General features: G+C 39.2%; 1 protein-coding gene across 1 annotated transcript in view; it reads left to right on the forward strand.

The window, feature by feature from the left end:
* The window catches only part of ITPR3 (inositol 1,4,5-trisphosphate receptor type 3), a 128,435-nt gene that overhangs the window by 60,184 nt on the left and 46,250 nt on the right, over positions 1 to 22,001 (forward strand). Inside the window, 18 exon segments of the mRNA XM_081948825.1 lie at positions 565 to 707; positions 2,026 to 2,125; positions 3,149 to 3,309; positions 3,718 to 3,859; positions 4,961 to 5,122; positions 5,963 to 6,135; positions 8,413 to 8,532; positions 9,106 to 9,288; positions 9,709 to 9,960; positions 10,253 to 10,397; positions 10,799 to 10,946; positions 12,251 to 12,447; positions 15,779 to 15,908; positions 17,056 to 17,113; positions 17,261 to 17,426; positions 18,382 to 18,546; positions 19,002 to 19,070; positions 21,842 to 21,977. Of these exon segments, the coding sequence (XP_081804951.1) occupies positions 565 to 707; positions 2,026 to 2,125; positions 3,149 to 3,309; positions 3,718 to 3,859; positions 4,961 to 5,122; positions 5,963 to 6,135; positions 8,413 to 8,532; positions 9,106 to 9,288; positions 9,709 to 9,960; positions 10,253 to 10,397; positions 10,799 to 10,946; positions 12,251 to 12,447; positions 15,779 to 15,908; positions 17,056 to 17,113; positions 17,261 to 17,426; positions 18,382 to 18,546; positions 19,002 to 19,070; positions 21,842 to 21,977 (2,650 nt within the window).

The following is a 22,001-nucleotide window of genomic DNA, read 5'->3' on the forward strand; positions in this document are numbered from 1 at the left end:
ATAGTGTTGGAATACCCTATATTAACAATTTCTTCATGTTAGATCGGGTAAAGGAAGACACAAAAGGCTAGCGATAACAGCTCTTTATTGAAGTACGTGCAAACATCCACTGAAGAGATGGTCAGCCAGCTCCTCTTTTTAAATGGGAGCTGTCCAGCCTCTCAGCCAATCAGGTGCTCCTCTGTTCCCGCCGGCAGCAGAGGACCTGAGTGGAGACTTCTATTGTTTAGCTGCAATAGGGGGGGAAGTATCTAACACTTCATTAAGGGTATTAAACGTTTTTATGCTCTTAAAATGAATCGACTTAATTATCTTAATACATGTTTTCTAGGTTGATTGGGGTTCCAGTTCATCTACTAACTATATACTAGATTTTGTGCCTGTTAATAAAAGAAACTAGAAGTTGTAATTATTTAAGTAATAGAGAAAATGAGTATTTCTAAACAAGGCTGGAGAATTTGGAAACTCCCATCAAAGATTCCATGAAGCAGTGTTTGTCATTGTGGTGGGCAATGACTTGTATGGTCCTGCTAACAGAACTAAAATCTCCTTATCTTGTGGCAGGCAGGAACCAATCGTGTTAGTCGGAGATTCACAGGGGAAAAGATCAAGTACCGGCTTGTAGCTGTGCCTCATGGTAATGATATAGCATCCCTTTTTGAACTGGATCCCACTACACTGCAAAAGACTGATTCCTTTGTCCCCCGGTAAGTGGCTTCATGCAGAATACTGTATTTTTCTAAATAGGAACAGAGACGATAAGCACAATTTAAGGAAACATGCTTTTTTGGCGGGGGAGTGTAGAGCAGGAAGAGTTATACTTATTTAAATGAATGCTTACAATATCTTGAAAAAGGATCTCCTTCCCTTTTAATGTTCTACAGTAGTCCTGGAAAAATACTTTTGAAGAGGAATAATGGAAATATTTTGCATCATTTCAATTTTGGGGGGGCCTAATATTGTCTTGTTCGACCACTTTCTATGAATGGATTCAGGGTAGATTCAACTTTAGTTTTTCTAATCAATTATCTACCTTTTTATGCCATCTCCTTATCTTCCGTCCATGTATAAACTGATCAGCCTCCGTGTTCTGATACATTAGGCAGAAGTGAACCAAGAAAATAGGACAAGAAGCACTTTGGGATATTGCATGTAGTAAATAATATATGCATTTCAAATATCACAGCTCCCCTTTTTACATCTTTATGGAATTAGACATGAGTGCACTAAAGGTTATTCCTGACATCCAGTAGGTTATGAAATGGATATAATTCAGAGTTTGCAAATGTAAAGTTATGTTAAAAGTATTGAAATTTAAGACTATTTGCTTCAAGTCTTGTAGTGGAACTCTGACCTAGTTACTTGCGGGATCGTATTCTGCCCCATACATCCCTGCGACCAATCCGCTCGCACAGAGAGGGCCTCCTCCAGGTGCCGTCCACCAGACAGTGTCGAGGGGCGGCGCCTAGGAGTAGAGCCTTCTCTGTGGCGGGCCCAGCCCTGTGGAATGACCTCCCTCCGGATATTAGGAATACCTCTGACCTCCGCTCCTTTCGTATAAAGCTCAAGACCCACCTATTCCAAGTAGCTGGCCTGACTCAACTTTGATCTAACTATATCGCTCCTGATGGGTTTTTTATTTGGGTATTTTAATTGTATTCAATTATTAGGGGTTTTTTAAACATTGTGATTTTAATTGTTTTTATTCATTAGTCGACCTCCTCCTTGTACATGTCTTGGTATACGTCTTTGTTATATGTATGTCTTGTCTATATATGTATTTCATATGTTTTATTGTACGCCGCCCCGAGTCCTTCGGGAGAGGGTGCGGCTAAGAAATAAATATTTATTATTTATTTATTTAAGTGATTACTATATTCCTTCCTGTTCCTAAAACCAAATTACATAAACTTGGTAATAAGTCCTGAAACAGAAGGTCAAGATTATATTACTATTTATAAAGTGGCCATGAGCTCTTATAGAAAGTATGTTGAGGAATAATATTAATGCTCTATTTATTTTCAGAAATTCCTATGTTCGATTACGTCACCTCTGCACCAATACCTGGATCCAGAGTACCAATGTACCCATTGACATTGATGAGGAGCGGCCCATCCGTCTTATGGTATCTTTCTAACTTGATCAGAAGCTACTACTACTAATGTGGAAAGCTGTTTGCTAATGGAACTAATGCCGACTGGAGGTTTCTGCCCTTTTTGATCTAGTCAGAATTTTAGAGTTAGAATTTTAAGCAACTTTCAGAGGTACTTTACAAGAGGTTATGTCAGAGTTTAGGCAGTGTGACTATTGTTATGAGATAAACCCAGGAGTACACAGAGCCTTTAGACAATTAATAGTGGTTTATATACAAATATGTACAGACATACACATGGTAGATAAATCCCTTACCACTCAGCTACAGACACAAGGGGAGAAATGAGATACACGATGAGAGAGAGAAATGCCCTCTAATCTATATAGACACCTCATTGCTGAATCATCCTTATTGCATCAGTTTACAGTTTACAACCTTACAAATCAGCTGGCAGCTATTAAATCCTCATTATCTGACAGGTTACCTATTCAGAAATGGCTAACTTTGTGATTGTGTCGCTTTCTTTAATTTCTAAGAAGTTGGAATGCTCAGTTGAACTGGGATATGAGACCCCAAACTTAAACCAAGTTATTCAGTCTCACAATTCACATCCCTTCTTTTCAGGCTCATTCCTAAATATTTTCATTTCCTTCCCCTGTAGCTCTCAAATACACACCACCTGAAATATATGCATATTCATTCTCCTCTTGCTGCTTCTTTCTTGCCTTGCAGACTGCCTAAAACTTCCCATTGCTCTCTGCCACCCTCATCAGGACAGCTCATTCTTTGGAATGGGTCATCTCTCATATTCTCTTCCTTGGCCATTTTCTCATGAGATCCACAGATGTCTCTTAAATTGATTTTATATTTGTCTGTCTGTCCTCATGCTTTTCTATCTAAAGAAAATAATATTAAAAGTGGCTCATGATAAGTGAGCATTTAATATTAATTTTTAGTATTTAGTATTATCTGGATGTGACGTAGAGAATATAGTTTGCAAATGTAGACATTTGAGCAATGCACGGAACTACATTATATGCTTCTGCTTTTCAGCTTGGTACCTGCCCAACCAAAGAAGACAAAGAGGCTTTTGCCATCGTTTCTGTTCCAGTATCAGAAATCCGAGACCTGGATTTTGCTAATGATGCCAGCTACATGCTAGCTAATGTGGTAGAGAAGATGAATGAAGGATTCCTTAGTCAGAATGACCGGAGGTAAAAAGCGCAAGTATTTTGCAACACTGGACATATAATAGATAGATATACTGGTAATCAATTTGCGTGGGATTAAGTCAATTAGCCTGAAGGACTAATATATGGCTCCCTTTTGCAAGAATCCAATTTTCATTCTGCAAGAAAATATTGTTCACATTTATGACGTAGTCTAAATGTTGTTTTGACTTGTACAATGAAATTTTATGCTGTAGATCCTGAAAAGCTAAGTTCAAATTGTAAATAACTTTGAATTTTAAAGACCTAGGCAAAACATTTAAAAAGCATGACTAATATTTATGTTGTTTTTGTTTCCTATGAAATAACTATTTATTGTCCAAATAACTGTTGCATGATCCTGATTTATGCAATGTGTTTCACTGATGAAATTAATTATGATTTCTCTGGCAGGTTTGTCATCCAACTGTTGGAGGACTTGGTTTTTTTTGTCAGTGATGTACCCAACAACGGTCAAAATGTTTTGGATATTGTTATTACCAAGGCCAACCGGGAAAGGCAGAAGCTTATGAGGGAACAGAACATACTGAAGCAGGTGATTTATTCTCCAGAACAAAGTAAACATGCTCTTTGCATTATTAAGTGAAGAGTTTTCAGTATTTTGGAATATTTATGCAATTCTGCAATGAAATGTTTTTTCTAAGACTGCAGACAATTCCCATGGTTTACTCCAGTAGCAAGATATATAAGATAACATAGATATCATTTGGAGAAATAGCAACCTTGCACTTTTTTGACCTACTTGTTCTAAAATGCCTTTTCAAATTTGTTTAACTTTTTAAATTCAATATAATGAAGACTTTTTCTCTTAGCTGAATTCAGGTTAAATAGACATAGTGTGTGCCGTGTCTATTCTTGAAAGTGAGATAGGCATTTGAAACCCTAATCTCTTGCCATTGGCCATGATGGCTGAGATTGCTGAAGTCCAACACACCTGGAAGGCACCAGGTTATTCATCCTTACTGTATTATAGGAGGACGGGTAATTTTCAAAAGTAAAATTAAAAAGAGTCAACTTGGATAGTGGAGAAGCATTCGTTTGAGGAGATGGACTGGAAGTCTTCAAGTCCCCAGAGAACACAATGAAAGCCATTCTGAGCAGGTTTCTGCTAGTCCCACAGATAGAGAACTGAAACTCAGAATCATGGAAGTCTTTATACCATTCAAGAATGGCTGATCTCCATATCAAGATGCAGGTGGAACAAAGGCCTGGGAATTAGCTGATATCTTGGGCAGGATAACATAGAAGTAAATCTTCCATTGGAGACACATTCATAAATACTTGGAAAGACAGTTGTATCTTGTCTCTTTTTTTGTAAGTTGTCTCTTTTTTGACAACATTTTAAAGCAGTTTCTATCTAGTTCTGAAGCTGTCTTGGAATTGGGATTAAGCCTTTTGCATTTCATTATAGACTTTTTTGAAACATTTTGATCTGGCTTCTTGGCTTTTTACCTCATCCAAATGAGATTAAGGAGCTCAGTGATTTTACAGTCAGTAAATCTCAAGTAAATTTGTTTATCAATAGATAAAAGATATGAAATATTCCAGAATCAAGACCTGATGGTTCGGAATCTCCCCACCACACGTAAAATACACTTTTCAGTTGGACTGATAACATCCTTTCTGTGCCAAATAGATCTTTGGAATTCTGAAGGCTCCATTTAAGGAAAAGGGTGAGGAAGGCCCACTTGTACGACTGGAAGAGCTATCTGACCAGAAGAATGCTCCCTACCAATACATGTTCCGGCTGTGCTATAGGGTACTGAGGCATTCCCAGGAGGATTACCGCAAGAACCAGGTAAGCAGTTACCAATACGGATATGGATATTGCTGGTTTAGGGTTGGTTTAGAGCCGTGATGGCGAACTTATGGCATGCGTGCCACAGGTGGCACGCAAAGCTCTCTCTGCGGGCACGCGTCTATCTGTCGCCCAGCTCAGCAGCACCACATATGTCTGTGCGCCTCCCGCTGGCCACCATTTTCGGGTCTCTGTCACACATGCGGGAGATGGGCATGCATGCGCGAGGGGGGAGGGGGCTGTGTGTGCATGTACTGGGGCAGGGGGTCACACATGCATGCGTGGGGGAAGCACGGGGGAGTGGCGCCCCCTCACACCCCGTGTTTTGTTTCAGGAGGCTTCAGGCACATCTGCTAGCCCAAAACAGGTCACTAGGGGTACGACGTTCCCCCCACCCCATTTTTTGTCCGAGGACATGACCTACTAGTCCCAAAATGGGGCACTGGGGGTCATGCACATGTGCAGGGTGTTGCACGCATGCACAGGGGGGTGGGGCACATTGCATTTTTAGGTGTAAGCACGCTGTTAGTGTGCGCATGCAATTTTGGCACATGAGGATAAAAAGGTTAGCCATCACTGGTTTAGAGGATTAGTCCATGATTAGTCTAATATTCATTTTTCTGGACTATTTAATCTTAATAAGAATAAATGATCCATGTAAAAGTATATCAGTTAAGATTCATTTGTTCTATGGGTTTGCTGATATGTAAGAAAATTGTTATATATACAGCATTATCGTTTGGAAAAATCTTCACATTTTTGGCTATTCAGTAGTTGCTAAATTAGCTCACAATTTTAACATGGAATTGCTCTACTCAGATATGATTTCTCTTTTTCCAGGAACATATTGCTAAGCAGTTTGGCATGATGCAGTCACAAATTGGCTATGACATTTTGGCTGAGGACACCATCACTGCCCTCTTGCATAACAACCGTAAACTTCTTGAAAAGCACATAACCAAAACTGAAGTGGAAACATTTGTGAGTCTGGTGCGAAAGAATCGGGAACCCAGGTGGGTATCACTTAAGATCAATGGAGCAAATTGCATATTTTTAAACTACCGAGCTCTTCTGCAGTAGTTAACAGGCATCTTGCATGTGCCTTTATGTCAAAGGACATTAGCTGTGGATTTTAATTATATTAAGATTATGTTAAAGATTAATTAAGAGTTTAGGCTCATTGTTGATTTGTTTGCTGTGTTGGATAATTGGCAATCCAAAATAGTGTTCAGGTACCATATTTTTCAGAGTATAAGACGCACTTCCCACCCTAAAAGTGGCTGAAAATTTCAGTGAGTCTCATAGACCGAATACGGCAGACGTGGGTTAATCCTGGTTCGGCCCGAATTGGGCAAACCAGTAGTGGCAGCGGTGGGAGGCTCTGCCCATGCACGCACACGCACACACGCACGAGCAAACCAATAGTAAAAAAAATAGTAGTAAAAAAAAATAGAAACCCACCACTGGAATATGGGCCTGTTTTTGGTCTCCTGAACCCTCTGCATGTCACACTTTCACCCTCCCTGGCTCCCAGAAGCACTCTGCAGTGCTCCGCACATCCCATTTTTGCCATAAATAAACCTGTTTTGGGGCTCCTGAACTCGCCGCACACCCCTTTTTTGCCCTCCCCAGCCTCCAGAAGCACTCTGCAGGCCAAAAGCGAGCGTGTTTTGGGCAAAAACAGGACATGGGGGCCGGGGAGGGCAAAAATGTGACGCGTGGAGGTCCCAAACTATTTTTTCTTGTTTTCCTCCTGTAAATCTAGGCGCATCTTATAGTCTGAAAAATATGGTAATTAGTTGTAAGGAAAGTGAACTGGGGTAAAGGCTTTGATAAAGTTATTAACATCCCAGGGTCAACATCAGTGGTGGCATTTATAGTGGATTTGATAGATAAAGTACTAGTCCCAATCCAATCCAAAGTCTGAGATGAGTAAAGTCTCTTATAGGTAGCTGAGGTTCAATGGCCAGAACAGAAATAATTGTTGGGTCCAAGTAAAGGATCAGTTTCCAAGAAAATAAATACAAATAGGCCTTGTTGAACACCCACTTGTTCAGCAGCTGTTCAAAGTTTTGATGATTCTGAACAAGGAGGAGTTACATCAGCCCACCCAGCTAAAACAGACAGGAAACACAATAAAATGAGCTAATTCTAATTTATTGTAAGACTACATTCACAGAATCCTGCAAATCTAAAGCAGAAACTTCCCATCTCTACTTTTAACTGTTTGATCCATGAGAGCGGATTCTTTCTAAGTTTCTTTCTCAATTAAATGACTATGAGCTCCTGTCTCTCTCATCTGTTTCCTAGGCAGTATCTCAATTATTTCCCAAAGTCATTCATACATTCCATTACATTTACAACTCTTCTTTGTAGATGTGGCCGTTGCAGCATCCCAGTGGTCACATGTTTGTGATGTAGGTGCTTAGCAACTTACATTTATGTTGTTGTAGCATTCCACTGTCCCATGATTGCCATTTGAAACCTTTGCTGTGGGCTTCCAACCAGCAGAGTCAATAGGGAAGCTGACCGAAGGTCACAAATGGCAATCACATATCCATGGGATGCTGTGATTACATGAAACTCATCTCATAATGGAAACCAGATTATGGTTTCCACAACTACATTGCAAGTTGGTGCAGTCTCATGATGTGCTTTATTATTGTGTTACTTAAGAACAGAGTTGCCAGGACCAATTGCCACTGTTAAACAAGGGCTATTATACTACTTTGAATTCAGATACATCCGTGCATTACAGAATTTGATATAAATTGTTCCAGCTTCTGATTGCTTTAATTTGAGTGCTGGCAACTCCAATTTTCACCTAAGCATAGTTGGCACTTATTATCTCTGATTATTGAAATCGGATTACTCAGGAATAAAAATCTTCTTGAGTGGGTTGTTCTTTCCAAGATGTTTCTCCATGCAACCTGGTTCTTTACTATCTTTGTGCCTTCTGATGCCAAAAGTACAGTAGCAATGTTTTTTTTTTTAGACTGGAGAGTTTACATTTCAGATCAGGATTGGATCAGGATAACTGTTTTTAGGACAGAATCGGGAGCAATGAAGTGTGATTTTTGCCTTGTTTTGGTGCTCAAAACCAGGAGATCTGATACTTTCATTTTTCCATCATATGATGAAGGTGTAAAAGATGTAAAATGGAAAGGAACAACTGACAGAGAACCTGTCAGTTGTTCCTTTCCATTTTACATCTTTTGTGCAATATGGGATTTTTAAGAGGCCCATCAAATTGCTTGAAAGATAATTTGAACCTTTTACTTCTGCTCCAGATTTTTGGACTATCTATCAGACTTGTGTGTGTCAAACCATGTTGCAATTCCCGTAACTCAAGAGCTGATCTGCAAGTGTGTCCTGGACCCCAAGAACACTGATATCTTAATCCAAACTGAGTGAGTATCCAGTGTGTCCTTTTTTCTTTGAACAATTGTACTACTATCCTCTTCCCCTACTACTCTTTTTGCTATCATGATATGACAATGCTAAGTCATTTTCAGCCTACATCATAGGGTTTAAAAATAAATGTACTAGGCCTACAGGTTTATATTAAAATATATTTATTAAAATACTCTTGAGAGGAGATGCAGTAATGTAAGCTTGATCTCATTTGGTCAAATTGTGGCTGTGGATTGTTAGAAACTGAGCTGGTCTGAGATGGCTACCTTTCAAACCTTTTTTTAATGTTAGAAGGAAATTTCCTTCAAATGCATATATAGAATGCTGGTTACATATGGTACTTTTTTATTATACTCTCTTGGAAGGAATCAATATATTCCAAGTATTAAACTCTTAGATGATTTTGTAGCCATTATTTTGCAGTTAAATGATTTTGGAAGAAAAAGTAATTAAAAGAAAGATAGTGTGGCAGATAGGAAGAAAATAATTCACCACATTCAGCTCAGAATTAAGTGGCTTTAGGTGATTTCTTTTCCTAGAAAGTGAGTGGAAGCATTTTTGTTTTTCAGATTGAGACCTGTGAAGGAGATGTCTCAGACTCATGAATACCTGAGTATTGAATTTTCTGAGGAGGAGGTCTGGTTGACCTGGACTGACAGAAACAATGATAATCATGAGAAAAGCATCCGACAGTTGGCCCAGGAAGCGCGAGCAGGGAATGCCCATGATGAGAATGTTTTGAGTTACTACAGGTAATACTTTGGTTCCTGTGGCCTAACTATGTTCCTTGTGTCTGATCATTGACTTATTTAATAGCTTTTGTCTCTTACTAAATAGTCTTTGTAAGCTGGACAAATCTTTACTTTCTCATCCTTATTGTCAACATCTGAGATGGCGACTATCGAGGGCAGGCGCCTGTGCGCTGTTTCGGAGTTGGGAAGGGGGAAGGATCATCACAGATGGGTGTGGGATGATGGGTGGTAAGAAGGAGTCATGGAGGGGTGGGATGAGAGAGCACAGAAAGAAACTGCGACGTTCGAGGCTGGCATGGTGCCGAGGAGTCCAAGGCTGGCCGATGAAGGAAGAACCGGTGATTCCTTGCTGGAGTGAACCTTCCCAGAGTTCACTTTTATTGCACTTTCTTTTTCACAGCTCTACTTTTGTCTTCACAGATACCAACTGAAGCTGTTTGCTCGCATGTGCATGGATCGGCAATACTTAGCCATTAAAGAAATCTCCAAACAATTGGGTGTGGAACTAATATTTCTCTGCATGGCAGATGAAATGTTGCCCTTTGACCTCCGAGCCTCTTTCTGTCATCTCATGCTGCATGTACACGTGGACAGGGACCCACAGGAGAAAGTAATGCCTGTGAAATTTGCACGCCTGTGGACCGAGATTCCTACAGCAATCACCATCAAAGAGTAAGCCATTAAAAATCTTTATGTGGGAAAAGGGAATGAGACATATGAAGAGACATTATATAGCAATTAGAAGGTCCTGCTAATTCATATTCACCTCTTTGTACTTATTGAGAATAGGAACATAAATGCAGCCCCTGACTTGTAATTTTGGTTCCAATTTGAAATCTGTTTGTAGGCAGTAGGACTTACTTCTAAATAAACATGCATAAGGTTATCTTATTATGAAAGGCGGAAGGTGGTTTGCACTACAAACCATATCCCTTTGATTTGTTCAGTTCATTTTCTTTTGTAGCTATGATGCCAACGTGAACAGTTCAAGAGATGACAAGAAGAATAAATTTGCCAGCACCATGGAGTTTGTGGAAGATTATCTCAACAATGTAGTCAGTGAAGCAGTTCCTTTTGCTAATGAGGAGAAAAATAAACTGACTTTTGAGGTGAGAATCTTGCCTTTGATATGTTGTGGGAGTTTTCCTCCCGTGTGAGACAGGCTAATTGCACAATTTCGGCTTCTGGCAAGAGCAAAGATCATATTTGTTTCTTTGGAAATTGGTTTTCGATGTACTCAGAAGAATCCAGGATTTTGTTTTAAGTGGGTTTTCACTGTGACTGCTTTCTGTTGTTCTAGACTCTAGAGCAGGGGTGTCCAAACTTGGGAACTTTAAGACTTGTGGACTTCAACTCCCAGAATTCCCCAGCCAGCCATGCTGGCTGGGGAATTCTGGGAGTTGAAGTCCACAAGTCTTAAAGTTCCCAAGTTTGGACACCCCTGCTCTAGAGCTAGTGCTCAGTCATCTAATTTGGTTTCTTCCCCTGTGTTGGACCGGCATTTTTCCAGGTTGTCAGTCTTGCCCACAACCTCATCTACTTCGGCTTCTACAGCTTCAGTGAACTGCTGCGCTTGACACGGACTCTTCTTGGCATCATAGACTGTGTCCAGAACCCTCAGCTGATGATGCAGGCCATGTATAACGAGGACGTGACTGGTAGGTCTGGCAAGCCCTGACAGAGGCTGAGACAAAGTGCAATGCACTTACTTACCTTCACAATGTGTGAAGGGAAAAAGTGGGCACTTTTTTAAAGGAAGTTTTTTTTATTTTTCTCTTTCAAATTCATTCACAAATATATGCTCTTATAATTACTTTTAATATTTATCTATTCATCATTAATCTTTATCATTATTTTCTTACAAATATATAGATTATAGTTTGGGTCACTTTCTTGCCACCCCATACCTCCATCTTATTTTGCAACAACCTTGCTCCTCTCTTCTCAACCTCCCTTCTCTGCTTTCTTCTTTCCTCCTCTCCTTCCTCCTTTCTTCTTCCCCTCTCTTTCTCCCCCTCCTCCTCTCTTCTCCTCCTTCTTCCCCTCTCCTACTCTTAATTCCCCTCCCTTACTTCCTCTGCTTTACCCTTTCTTCCTTTCCCTCCTCATCCTTCTTCCTTTCCGTTGTTGCCCTTGCTTATTTACTTTCTCTGATGGGTTCTCGGGGTGGCATTTCAGCAATCCCAACTTTATATTTTCATACAAAATAATTTTCTCTGTTACATTTTATTTCTAATAATAATTCCACTTGTATCATTTTTTAAAACTTGTATACTTGCATTTTAATACTTTTCTATTCCCCCCCCCCCAATTTAATAATGTGTCGTCTGAGTTATTTGTTTTATACGTTATTCCTTTCTCTTTCTATTTGTATCTCTTTTCTAACCAATCATAAAATCGCCCCCCATGTCCTGTAGTACACTGATTCCTCTTTGTCCTTTATTCTCAATGTCAACCTGTTCATTTCTGTACAATCCAATATCTTCTTTATTATCTCTCCTTCTGATGGGATTTTATCTGTTTTCCAATTTTGTGCAAATACAATTCTACCTTCTGTTATTATCTGTACAATCAAATATGAATCTTCTTTACTATATTTCTCCAGTAGAATACCCAATAAGAATACCTCTGGTCTAAACTCTACGGGCTGATGTATCATTTTCTCTAACCATAAAGTGGGCACTTTTTTTTGAAGTGAGATAGATTTTTTTATACATATAAAAAAACGGAGTGGCTTTATGTACTGTATACTTTTTAAGTTTAAAGTCAATTAAACTATGAAAAAAGTAATGAAACAAATCTTAATTGAGGAGGAGATATAGTTCAAAAAATTCACCACAGAGAGGAGATTACAGTGGGGATTTCTTCTATCCATATCCTTAATTTGCTGTACAAACCTTCAGTGATCTGACTGAACATAGGAGCAAGTATTAAGTTTGGTGGAATGCGATTTCTTTCCTAGGGAAAAATGTCCGAAGATCCATCCATGGTGTTGGCCAGATGATGTCTACCATGATGCTGAGCAGAAAGCAGTCCATCTTTGGTTCATCGAACATGAATGCCGTGGTTGTTCCTGAGCCAGCAGATAGGGGAAGAAGCATTGAAAATGAAAACATAGTAGTGATGGAAACAAAGCTGAAAATTCTAGAGATATTGCAGGTTAGAGAAATTCAGTAGTTCTTATAATCACACATTATGAGCCATTACTCTATGACACAGTAGCTGCTTCTGCTGGGGCCATTTATGATAATGACTTTAGAGAAGGGAAAGGAATGACAAAAGGCTAGAAAAGTCTGTAAATGGGCTAGACCAGGTATGTCCAACCTGTGGCCCACAGACTGAATGTGGCCCTGGACAGTTAGTAATGTAGTACCATAATATAATAAAAATATTACAAAAAAACCCCAAATGAAGTCTTTTATTTATATATATTAACAACTAGCTGTACCCGGCCACACGTTGCTGTGGCCCAGTCTGGTTAAATGGAAAAGAAAGAAAAGAGAAAGGGCAAGTTTGTAATATGTTTAATTTCACAAGGCTTGTGGGTATACAATATTTTTTGTTCTTCCATTGTGTGTGCAGATATAGAGATTGTCTGGTTTGCCGACTCTAGAACACGCAACATATAATTGTCCATGTGAGAAACAATCCATGTCTAGATCTAAACCTCACAATTCTAAAGATTGGCCCTTGATGGTGATTGCAAACGCCAATCGAATTGGGAATTGCAATCTCTTAAATTGAAATGGCATATCCGTTGGAATCATAGGAATGCGATGAAGGAGGACATCTTCTCCTTTGAAAGGTCCTGTCGAGATTGTTGCTTCTACGACGTTGGTCATTAATTTTTTTACTGCAAGCCGCGTGCCGTTGCAAAGCTTTGGCTGGTTGATATTTCACAGCATGATAATTGGCACGCCGATTTTCAATTGCAGTACATGCGGTGGCATTCCTGGCAGATCAAATGAATTCAAAAATTCTGTTCGATAATTAACTGCTTCATCTGCTTCCACAACAGTGTCGACGGACTTGTATGTTACTGCCTCACTTTGAATGTTAGACTGAATAATATTGTTAAGTTCATAGACGTCTTTGTTTTTGGCCGCAAGAATAGCTCGTTCACTCAGCCAATCGTGATTCTTATAATTGGCTTGAATATGGAGAAATACTTTTTCAACCAATTCTTCTTTTGATGTCACTAAATTGCAGAAGTTATGAGGCAATGAAATTCGTCCTGAGGTCAGATCAACCGGCACTTTTCTGTTTCCAATTTCCAGCAATTGATGTGAGAATATCTCAGCTGATCGATCGTTTTGCAGCTGGACATGCATATTTGTAGTTAATTGTAATGTCTTTACATGTCACCACAAAGTAGAGTATTTCAGGCAAGCATTTATTTCGTCCGCTGGTGTCGATCGAGGAATTTCAGGTAATGTTTGCCTGAAATCTCCTGCAAGCAATACTAATGCGTTCCCAAATGGTCTGATGTTTCCTCGCAAATCTTGCAATGATCGATCAAGAGCCTCGAACGATTTTTTTGTGCGCCATTGTGCATTCATCCCAAACAATAAGTTTGTATTTCTGCAATACTTTTCTCATGCAGGATGCTTTGGAAATGTTGCACGTGGGAGTTTCAATGAATTGCATGTTCAATGGCAATTTTAAAGCGGAATGAGCAGTTCTTCTACCTGGTAGCAATGTTGCAGCTATTCCCGATGATGCAAGACCTAAGGCTATGTCATTTTGGGATTGAATTGCTGCCAGAATCAATGTAATTAGGAACGTTTTACCAGTTCCTCCTGGTGCATCTAAAAGAAGATTTCTCCAACCCCGTTATTGATAGTTTGCATTATTTGATCATAAATGCCATTTTGCTCAAGCGGTAGTTTAGGAATATTTGATTGCACATACGACAAAAGATGACCTGTGTTGTAATTTTGTTCACAACGCAATTCTACATCGAATGAAGCAGCAGCAGATCGATTCGGTGATGCCATTCCCAATTGATTGAGAACTTTGTTCGCAATTTCTAAGCACAAATCTATAATACAATACAATACAATACAATAGTAGAGTTGGAAGAGACCTTGGAGGTCTTCTAGTCCAACCCCCTGCCTAGGCAGGAAACCCTATACCGTTTCAGACAAATAGCTATCCAACATCTTCTTAAAGACTTCCAGTGTTGGGGCATTCACAACTTCTGGAGGCAAGCTATTCCACTGATTAATTGTTCTCACTGTCAGGAAATTTCTTCTCAGTTCTAAGTTGCTTCTCTCCTTGATTAGTTTCCACCCATTGCTTCTTGTTCTACCCTCAGGTGCTTTGGAGAATAGTTTGACTCCCTCTTCTTTGTGGCAACCTCTGAGATATTGGAACAATGCTATCATGTCTCCCCTAGTCCTTCTTTCTCTTAAGCGAAACATACCCAGTTCCTGCAACCGTTCTTCATATGTTTTAGTCTCCAGTCCCCTAATCATCTTTGTTGCTCTTCTCTGCACTCTTTCTAGAGTCTCCACATCTTTTTTACATCGTGGCGACCAGAACTGAATGCAGTATTCCAAGTGTGGCCTTACCAAGGCATTATAAAGTGGTATTAACACTTCACGTGATCTTGATTCTATCCCTCTGTTGATGCAGCCTAGAACTGTGTTGGCTTTTTTGGCAGCTGCTGCACACTGCTGGCTCATATTTAAATGGTTGTCCACTAGGACTCCAAGATCCCTTTCATAGTTACTACTACTGAGCAAGGTACCACCTATACTGTACCTGTGCATTCCATTTTTGTTGCCTAAATGTAGAACCTTACTCTTTTCACCATTGAATTTCATTTTATTAGATAGTGCCCAATGTTCAAGTTTGTCAAGATCCTTCTGTATCTTAAGCCTATCTTCTGGAGTGTTGGCTATTCCTGCCAGCTTGGTATCATCTGCAAATTTGATGAGTTCCCCATTTATTCCCTCATCCAAATCATTGATGAAGATGTTGAAGAGTACTGTTGAAGTCACATGAAATAATTATATCAAAATGTGAATTCCAACACAATGTCACACGAAATAATTATATCAAAATGAAAATTAATGGAAATGTATAAAAAATCAATATAACAATGCAATCGGAAACATTGAAATGGAATCGTGAAATATTTAGTATAACATGTGTTGCTTTTACGTCCAGCAGATGGCGGTGGTTTTCAAAAAAGCATGTTTTTACCTGTCACAGGTGTGACATCTATATAACAGACGTATATAAAAACATGCACGTATTCGAATGCAACCTTGTGTCAAAATTTCGAAGCAATTGGTGAAGAACTTTTGGAGATTTGAGATTTTGAACAAACAAACATTACATTTTTATTTATATAGAAGATATCATATGTTTTATATGTGGCCCAAGACAATTCCTCTTCACTTAATGTGGCCCATTCAAGCCAAAAGAGTGGACAATCTTGAGCAAGACTGATCATCTTTTCATATTCTCTTCTTATACCTAGTTCATTCTAAACGTGCGACTGGATTACAGGATCTCCTATTTGCTCTCAGTGTTCAAGAAGGAGTTTGTGGAAGTTTTTCCCATGCAGGACAGTGCAGCAGACGGGACAGCACCAGCCTTTGACTCTACAAGTAAGCTCCAGCTTCTCCTGGTACTCCCCCCCCCGCTTTTGATTTGAAGTCAGGAATCTTTTCTGCCTTCATTTTGCCTTAGTATTCAATAATGAGATTTTGGCCGTTTTCTCCCGGCTGCCTCACTCTAAAGGTAGATACGTAGTTGTTAAATTGTTAAATGAAAATCAGGATCTACTGTGTGATGATAGTATATCTATAGCCGTGATGGCGAACCTATGGCACGAGTGCCACAGGTGGCACGCGGAGCCATTTCTGAGGGCACACAAGGTTTTTGGCCTTGATTTCTGGCTGTTTTTTGCCCTCCAGAGAGTGAAAAACTGCCCAATGTGCAAACTGGAAGTTTGTGAATGGACTTCCAGTTTGCACATTGAGCTGCTTTTCACCCCTGGAGGCTTCAAAGATGCTTCCTAAAGGAGAAAAATGGGCCAATGGGCAACCCGGAAGTCAGTTCCCAAACTTCTGGTTTGCAATTTCGGCTGTTTTTTGCCCTCCCCAGGCTCCTAGAAGGCCCCTGGAGCCTGGGGAGGACGTACCAGACCCACTGGAAGTCAGAAAATGGGCCATTTTCGGCCTCCAGAGGGCCTCGGGGGGGGGGGGCAGGGGAGGCCGTTTTCACCCTCCCCAGGCTCCATGAAAGCTGTGTGCACATGCATGGGGGCAGCGGGGGGGGCGTCACATGAACATGCACGGAGGGGCATTAAATTATGGGGTGGGCATTCGAGCGTGTGCGATAGCGCGGGTGCGTGTGCTTTTGGCACCCGAGGCGAAAAAGGTTTGCCATCACTGATCTATAGGAAATGGGAATGTTTAGGATCATAATGATTAATTGCAAGGAATGAGAAATGGCCATGTTCACTTCAACAGAAGATGACTTTGAATGTAAGACACTCTCCCATATTAAGGATTACACATATATAGAGAAAATTCATCTGCCCTATTTTATATAGCTTTGGCATATGACATTTTAAAGCTAAATCATCTTTGGGAAATCTACTTTTCTCTTCATTTAAATATAGTGGTGATTGATAAACAGTTGATGAACTACTTCAGATATTTCCTTGTTTTTTTTTTCTTTTTCTTTTTGTCCCCCATCACCTCCCAATTGTTACATTTCTTGTTTCTTATGCTCTTTCTTTCCTTCCAGCTGCAACAATGAATATGGATCGGATTGGGGAGCAGGCTGAAGCCATGTTTGGGGTTGGGTGAGTTTTATTGTACTGGTTAGTTTTCCATTATTGCTGTCGGTTGCTTTTCCCATACATAGCTAAAGCAATTTACCCTCTAGTATGAAGAGTTAAGAGCCAGAGGTTGGTTACAATTTCTTCTTTCTTTTTCTCTTTGGGCTACAGGAAAACAAGCAGTATGTTAGAAGTGGATGATGAAGGAGGACGTATGTTTCTCCGGGTACTAATCCATTTGACAATGCATGATTATCCACCTCTTGTCTCAGGCTCTCTTCAGCTTCTCTTTAAACATTTCAGTCAGCGTCAGGAAGTCCAACACACCTTTAAGCAGGTAATGCTCAGTGTAACTCTTAGTGGTGGGTACATTTTGTACTTCTGTAACTCCTTTCACCTTAAGGTTCACTCTCCTTGGAACAAATTTACATGATGTGTTTATTTTTGCTTTGCTATTGAGCATGCTGCCTCTCTTTGGGCCTACTTATGATTTATGGAACTAGAAAACACTATTTTTAATCTATTTTGAGAAGTTTGGTATACTAGAGGAGATGCCAGTAGTTTTCTGGTATGTATTTTAAATCGAAACTGCTGGACCCAGCCTATTTCAAATGGTAAATGAAGGTATATATTTATATTTATCACACTGTTGATGGGTTGGCACTAATCATATAAAAGCAGTGGTCATTTTCTAGAGCTATTGTATTGGTGCACTGATGATTTACCTAGAGTGGTAATGAAATGTCTACAAGGAAACCACCAAGCTCAAAGAGCACCATGGACCCCACACAGCAGATAAATCATGATGATGTTATTATTTTATTTATTTATTGAAATTTTTATGCCACCATATCTCTATCATGCGAGGAGCAAGATTCTATGACTTGGTTTTACCCCTAATACCATCACATCCTCCAGTGGCTTCAACCCTATTCACAGTTCAACATAAAAGGAAGCTATGCTTCTTCAGATGAATGTTATACTTTTAAACCTTTTGCCAAATCCACAAAGGTGACAATGGTGATATTGGGCTGTGACTGGAACAACTGCATGCCAGGAAGCAATATGGCCCTTCTTTATTTAAATATTATTTCTGAAGGGTTTTCTTTGTGGCTCAGAAATAGCTCTAGGTTATCATCATAAAAAGAAACATATCCCTAGCCTTAAATTCCATCAGACCTTACGAGAAAGACAAATGAATCATAAATGATAGGCCTTCACCTTGTACCCCTTTGTGTTAGCCAGCAGCATAAGCAGAATGAGCTGATGTTCTTTATGGTAACTTCAACCAGGTCCAGCTACTTATCTCTGCTCAAGATGTTGAGAACTACAAAGTGATCAAATCAGAGTTGGACAAACTTCGTACGATGGTGGAAAAGTCAGAACTCTGGGTGGAAAAGAAGGGTAACTCCAAGGGAGAAAACGGACAAGAAGGGGAGAAGAAAGAGAAAAAAGAGGTAAATTCACACCAGTTATAAGGCGGGGAACACAAAAGTAAATCTGGATTGAAAATAGGTGGGGTTTTAATCCTCCCTTTACAAAGCAGTAAAGATGAATTTACTACTGAATAAATATTTGACAGGAAGCAAAATATGAATTTCTGAGGACTATCTAAAGAGATCACAGAATATTATCCTAAACTTATTAGGAATAGTGAGAAGAAACCCAATGGGGGAAATTATCATCATTATTAAATACCGTAATAATACAGCTTTGATTAACTATGCAGACCCAATTCCATCAACTTAAATCCAGTTTGTAGCAGAGGAGATTTGTTTTTAAAGTTGGCCTAGTTTTTGGTGATTGAACAGTAACAGGACAACTCATGGAAAATGAATCAAGGTGGATTTCCCCTCCTTTAACTCTATATGTAACTACCTAAATATTTTTTACCTTCCTTTCATCCTCCCAGCGTACTACAGATGAGGAACCCAGGACCCCTGGAGAAAAAAGCAGTGAGAACTATCAGCTCGTAAAAGGGGTAAGCAGTTATATCTGATACTCTCATCACTAGACAAAATGTGGGAAAATATTGCTGACTCAAGCAGATGGGGATGAAGAGGATTTGTTAACAAAAGCAAACGCAACACACTACAGAACAGGAGAGATTTGTAATACAATATTATATAGTCCCAGGATACATATGTGTTGCCTGTGCCTTTGGCTGAGAGGCTAAAGTCTTTATTTTTGAATGTAGTTATAAGATGTATAAGTCACTTGTTATTCACAGGAGATCCCAGAGCATTGTGGATAACTAAAAAAGACAAAATAACAACAAAACACTACTATTGTTCAACCAGTGAAGTACGTGAAGAAACTCTGAGCTTTCTTCGCAGGAGTATGAAGATACATTGAATTTATACTGAAAATCAAATCAAATCAGGATTAATCTAGTCCAAGTGTAATATATGAAGCTGAGGTACCAGAGGCAAGGGCTATCTGTGAGACAAGATTCTTCATAAATTCTCAGGGCTTCTCCTATTCTTAGTCCTTGGAGAAGAACTTCAGCATCCTTGAAAGGAATTCCTACTCTAACTTCTTTCATTTACAGTTGTTGGAATTTGAACATTGAGAAGCACAATTAGTTTGCATGTAAATTAACAGAATGTGAGGTATTTCGTGCAACTCAGAACTTGATTCAGTAGGCATTTCCAAACAGACAGCTCAAAGCACTCCCAGCCAAAAGACATTATGCAGCTACATTGTCTATTCCACCAATTCTTCCTTAATTGATTTTTGGATTGGATGAACGAAAAAAGATGGAAGCAGTGGTGAGAAAACACAGATGAATTACAAATGAAAAACATCATTTGGAGTGCTGTAAAATTCTGTGAACTGAAGCAGAACAATTGCATGATAAAAATCTCATTTTGAAGCATTTTGTATTACAAAGCTGCTGAAGCTACTTTCTCACCTTAGCCCTCCTACATGCAGTTGGAAGACAAAATAAATTACCCAACAGGATTGTCATGTACTGTTCCATCACTAATCTGTAAGATTGGAATAGTAGTAATAAATAATATGGTGGGTTGTTGTCAGCTCCAGGCTGTGTTGCAAAATGTGTCTTAATACTGCTGGCCAGCTACAAATTGTCTAGAGCTTGACCTGCCAAACCAGAACCACACAGTACCAGTGGGTCATAAGCTACTGTTCCGAGCCACTGACTCTTCAACATACAATATGGAAAATCTGCTTTTGCTTCAGTAGGACATATTTTAAGGGTTATTTTACTGTTTTACCCCAAATAAGAATCATGTTTGAAGGAATATAAATCCTTTGCTGTTCTCCTTGGAGATACTTGTGCCTGAATCTAGTTATATTAAAATCTTGGATTTGGCCATTGATGATTCTTTACATTTATCTCTTCCATCTCGGAAGACATCTATCAGTGCATTTCATTATGAACCACCAAATAAATAAATAAATAAATAAATAAATAAATAAATAAATAAATAAATAAATAAATAAATAAATAAGTAAGTAAGTAAGTAAGTAAGTAAGTAAATAAATAAATAAATACATAAATACATAAATACATAAATAAATAAATAAATAAATAAATAAATAAATAAATAAATAAATAAATAAATAATAACCAATTAGATAGTTTTTGGGGTACCTTTATAAAACTCTGTCTCATCCTCCTTGTTTCTTCCTTTCGCTCCTTTCTATTCTACCTCTGTCCACAGCATTTCATGCTATGTAGATATTATAGAGTTATTTTAGGATTCCATTCCGGGGCTTTTTTTCTTCCAGTTACTTTGTTTTTGGTTGTGAATATTTTTGCATTGTTTCACATCTGCTGATACTAAATAGTATCCTTGGCTGCATAAGCACAAGCAGAAGAACAATAATAATAAAAAAAGAATTAGACGGAAGAATAAAAGTGCCATTCCACCTCTAGTAGTCTGTTCCATCCTATCATGTTTTTTTTTAAGAGTACAAAAGAAATTGTCCCACAGAAAGAGTTCTCATAGTTAATTTCACAATCTTATTTCAATTCCATCTTGACCTTTAGTTTGTCTATATAAAATTATACATAAGGATGTTATATATATATATGTATAGTACAGGGGTCAGCAACCTGCAGCTCTGGAGCTGCAGGTGGCTCTTCCATCCCTCTGCTCCAGCTCTGTTGCCGGTTGGCACCACAATTTTGAGGAGCTTCCGGTTAGGGAGAAAAAAGCATGGCGCACTAGAAGGAGAGACTATGGCAAGGGGTGGGTTTTCTGGTTGGCTCCACAATTGATAGGGCTTTTGGTTAGGACAGGTAGAGACTCTATGGTGGGGGAACTGGACTTCTGGTTGACAAAGGAAAAAGGACTCTGCGTTAGGAGGAGACTCTATGGTGGGGGGAACCGGACTTCCAGTTGGCTCCAGAATTGAATGGGGGGGCTTCTGGTTAGGACCTTGTTGGCTCTTTGAGTGTTTAAGGTTGCCGATCCCTGGTATAGTATATGTATATGTGTGTGTATGTGTAATATCCTTCCAAAGGTTCTTAATAGTTGAAAGGCAATTAAGAAGCAGTTTCCAACAGTGGTTAAGAAACAAGGCTTTGTATTCATATAAATAGATTATATTTTATGGGAATGAGCTTGATTGAAATCTCTTGACTCACTGTGTGGCTGCCAATCTCTGCTGCAATACTGTCCTCGCTCCTTCAGGGATGTCTACTTTCCCTCCTCAACAGAAGTGAGGAATAATTTTTCTCTTATCCTCTCTTTCATTAGATGTTTTCTTTATTATATCTAGATTCTGGAGCGACTAAATAAAATGTGTGGTGTTGGTGAGCAGATGCGAAAAAAACAGCAGCGTTTGCTGAAAAATATGGATGCCCACAAAGTGATGCTGGATCTGTTGCAAATCCCTTATGAGAAGGTAGGAAGAAGTAGGTGGAAGATGGACACTTGGT

Source organism: Natrix helvetica (assembly GCF_964273705.1).
Source record: "Natrix helvetica genome assembly, chromosome: 3".
Classification (NCBI taxonomy): Eukaryota; Metazoa; Chordata; class Lepidosauria; order Squamata; family Natricidae; genus Natrix; species Natrix helvetica.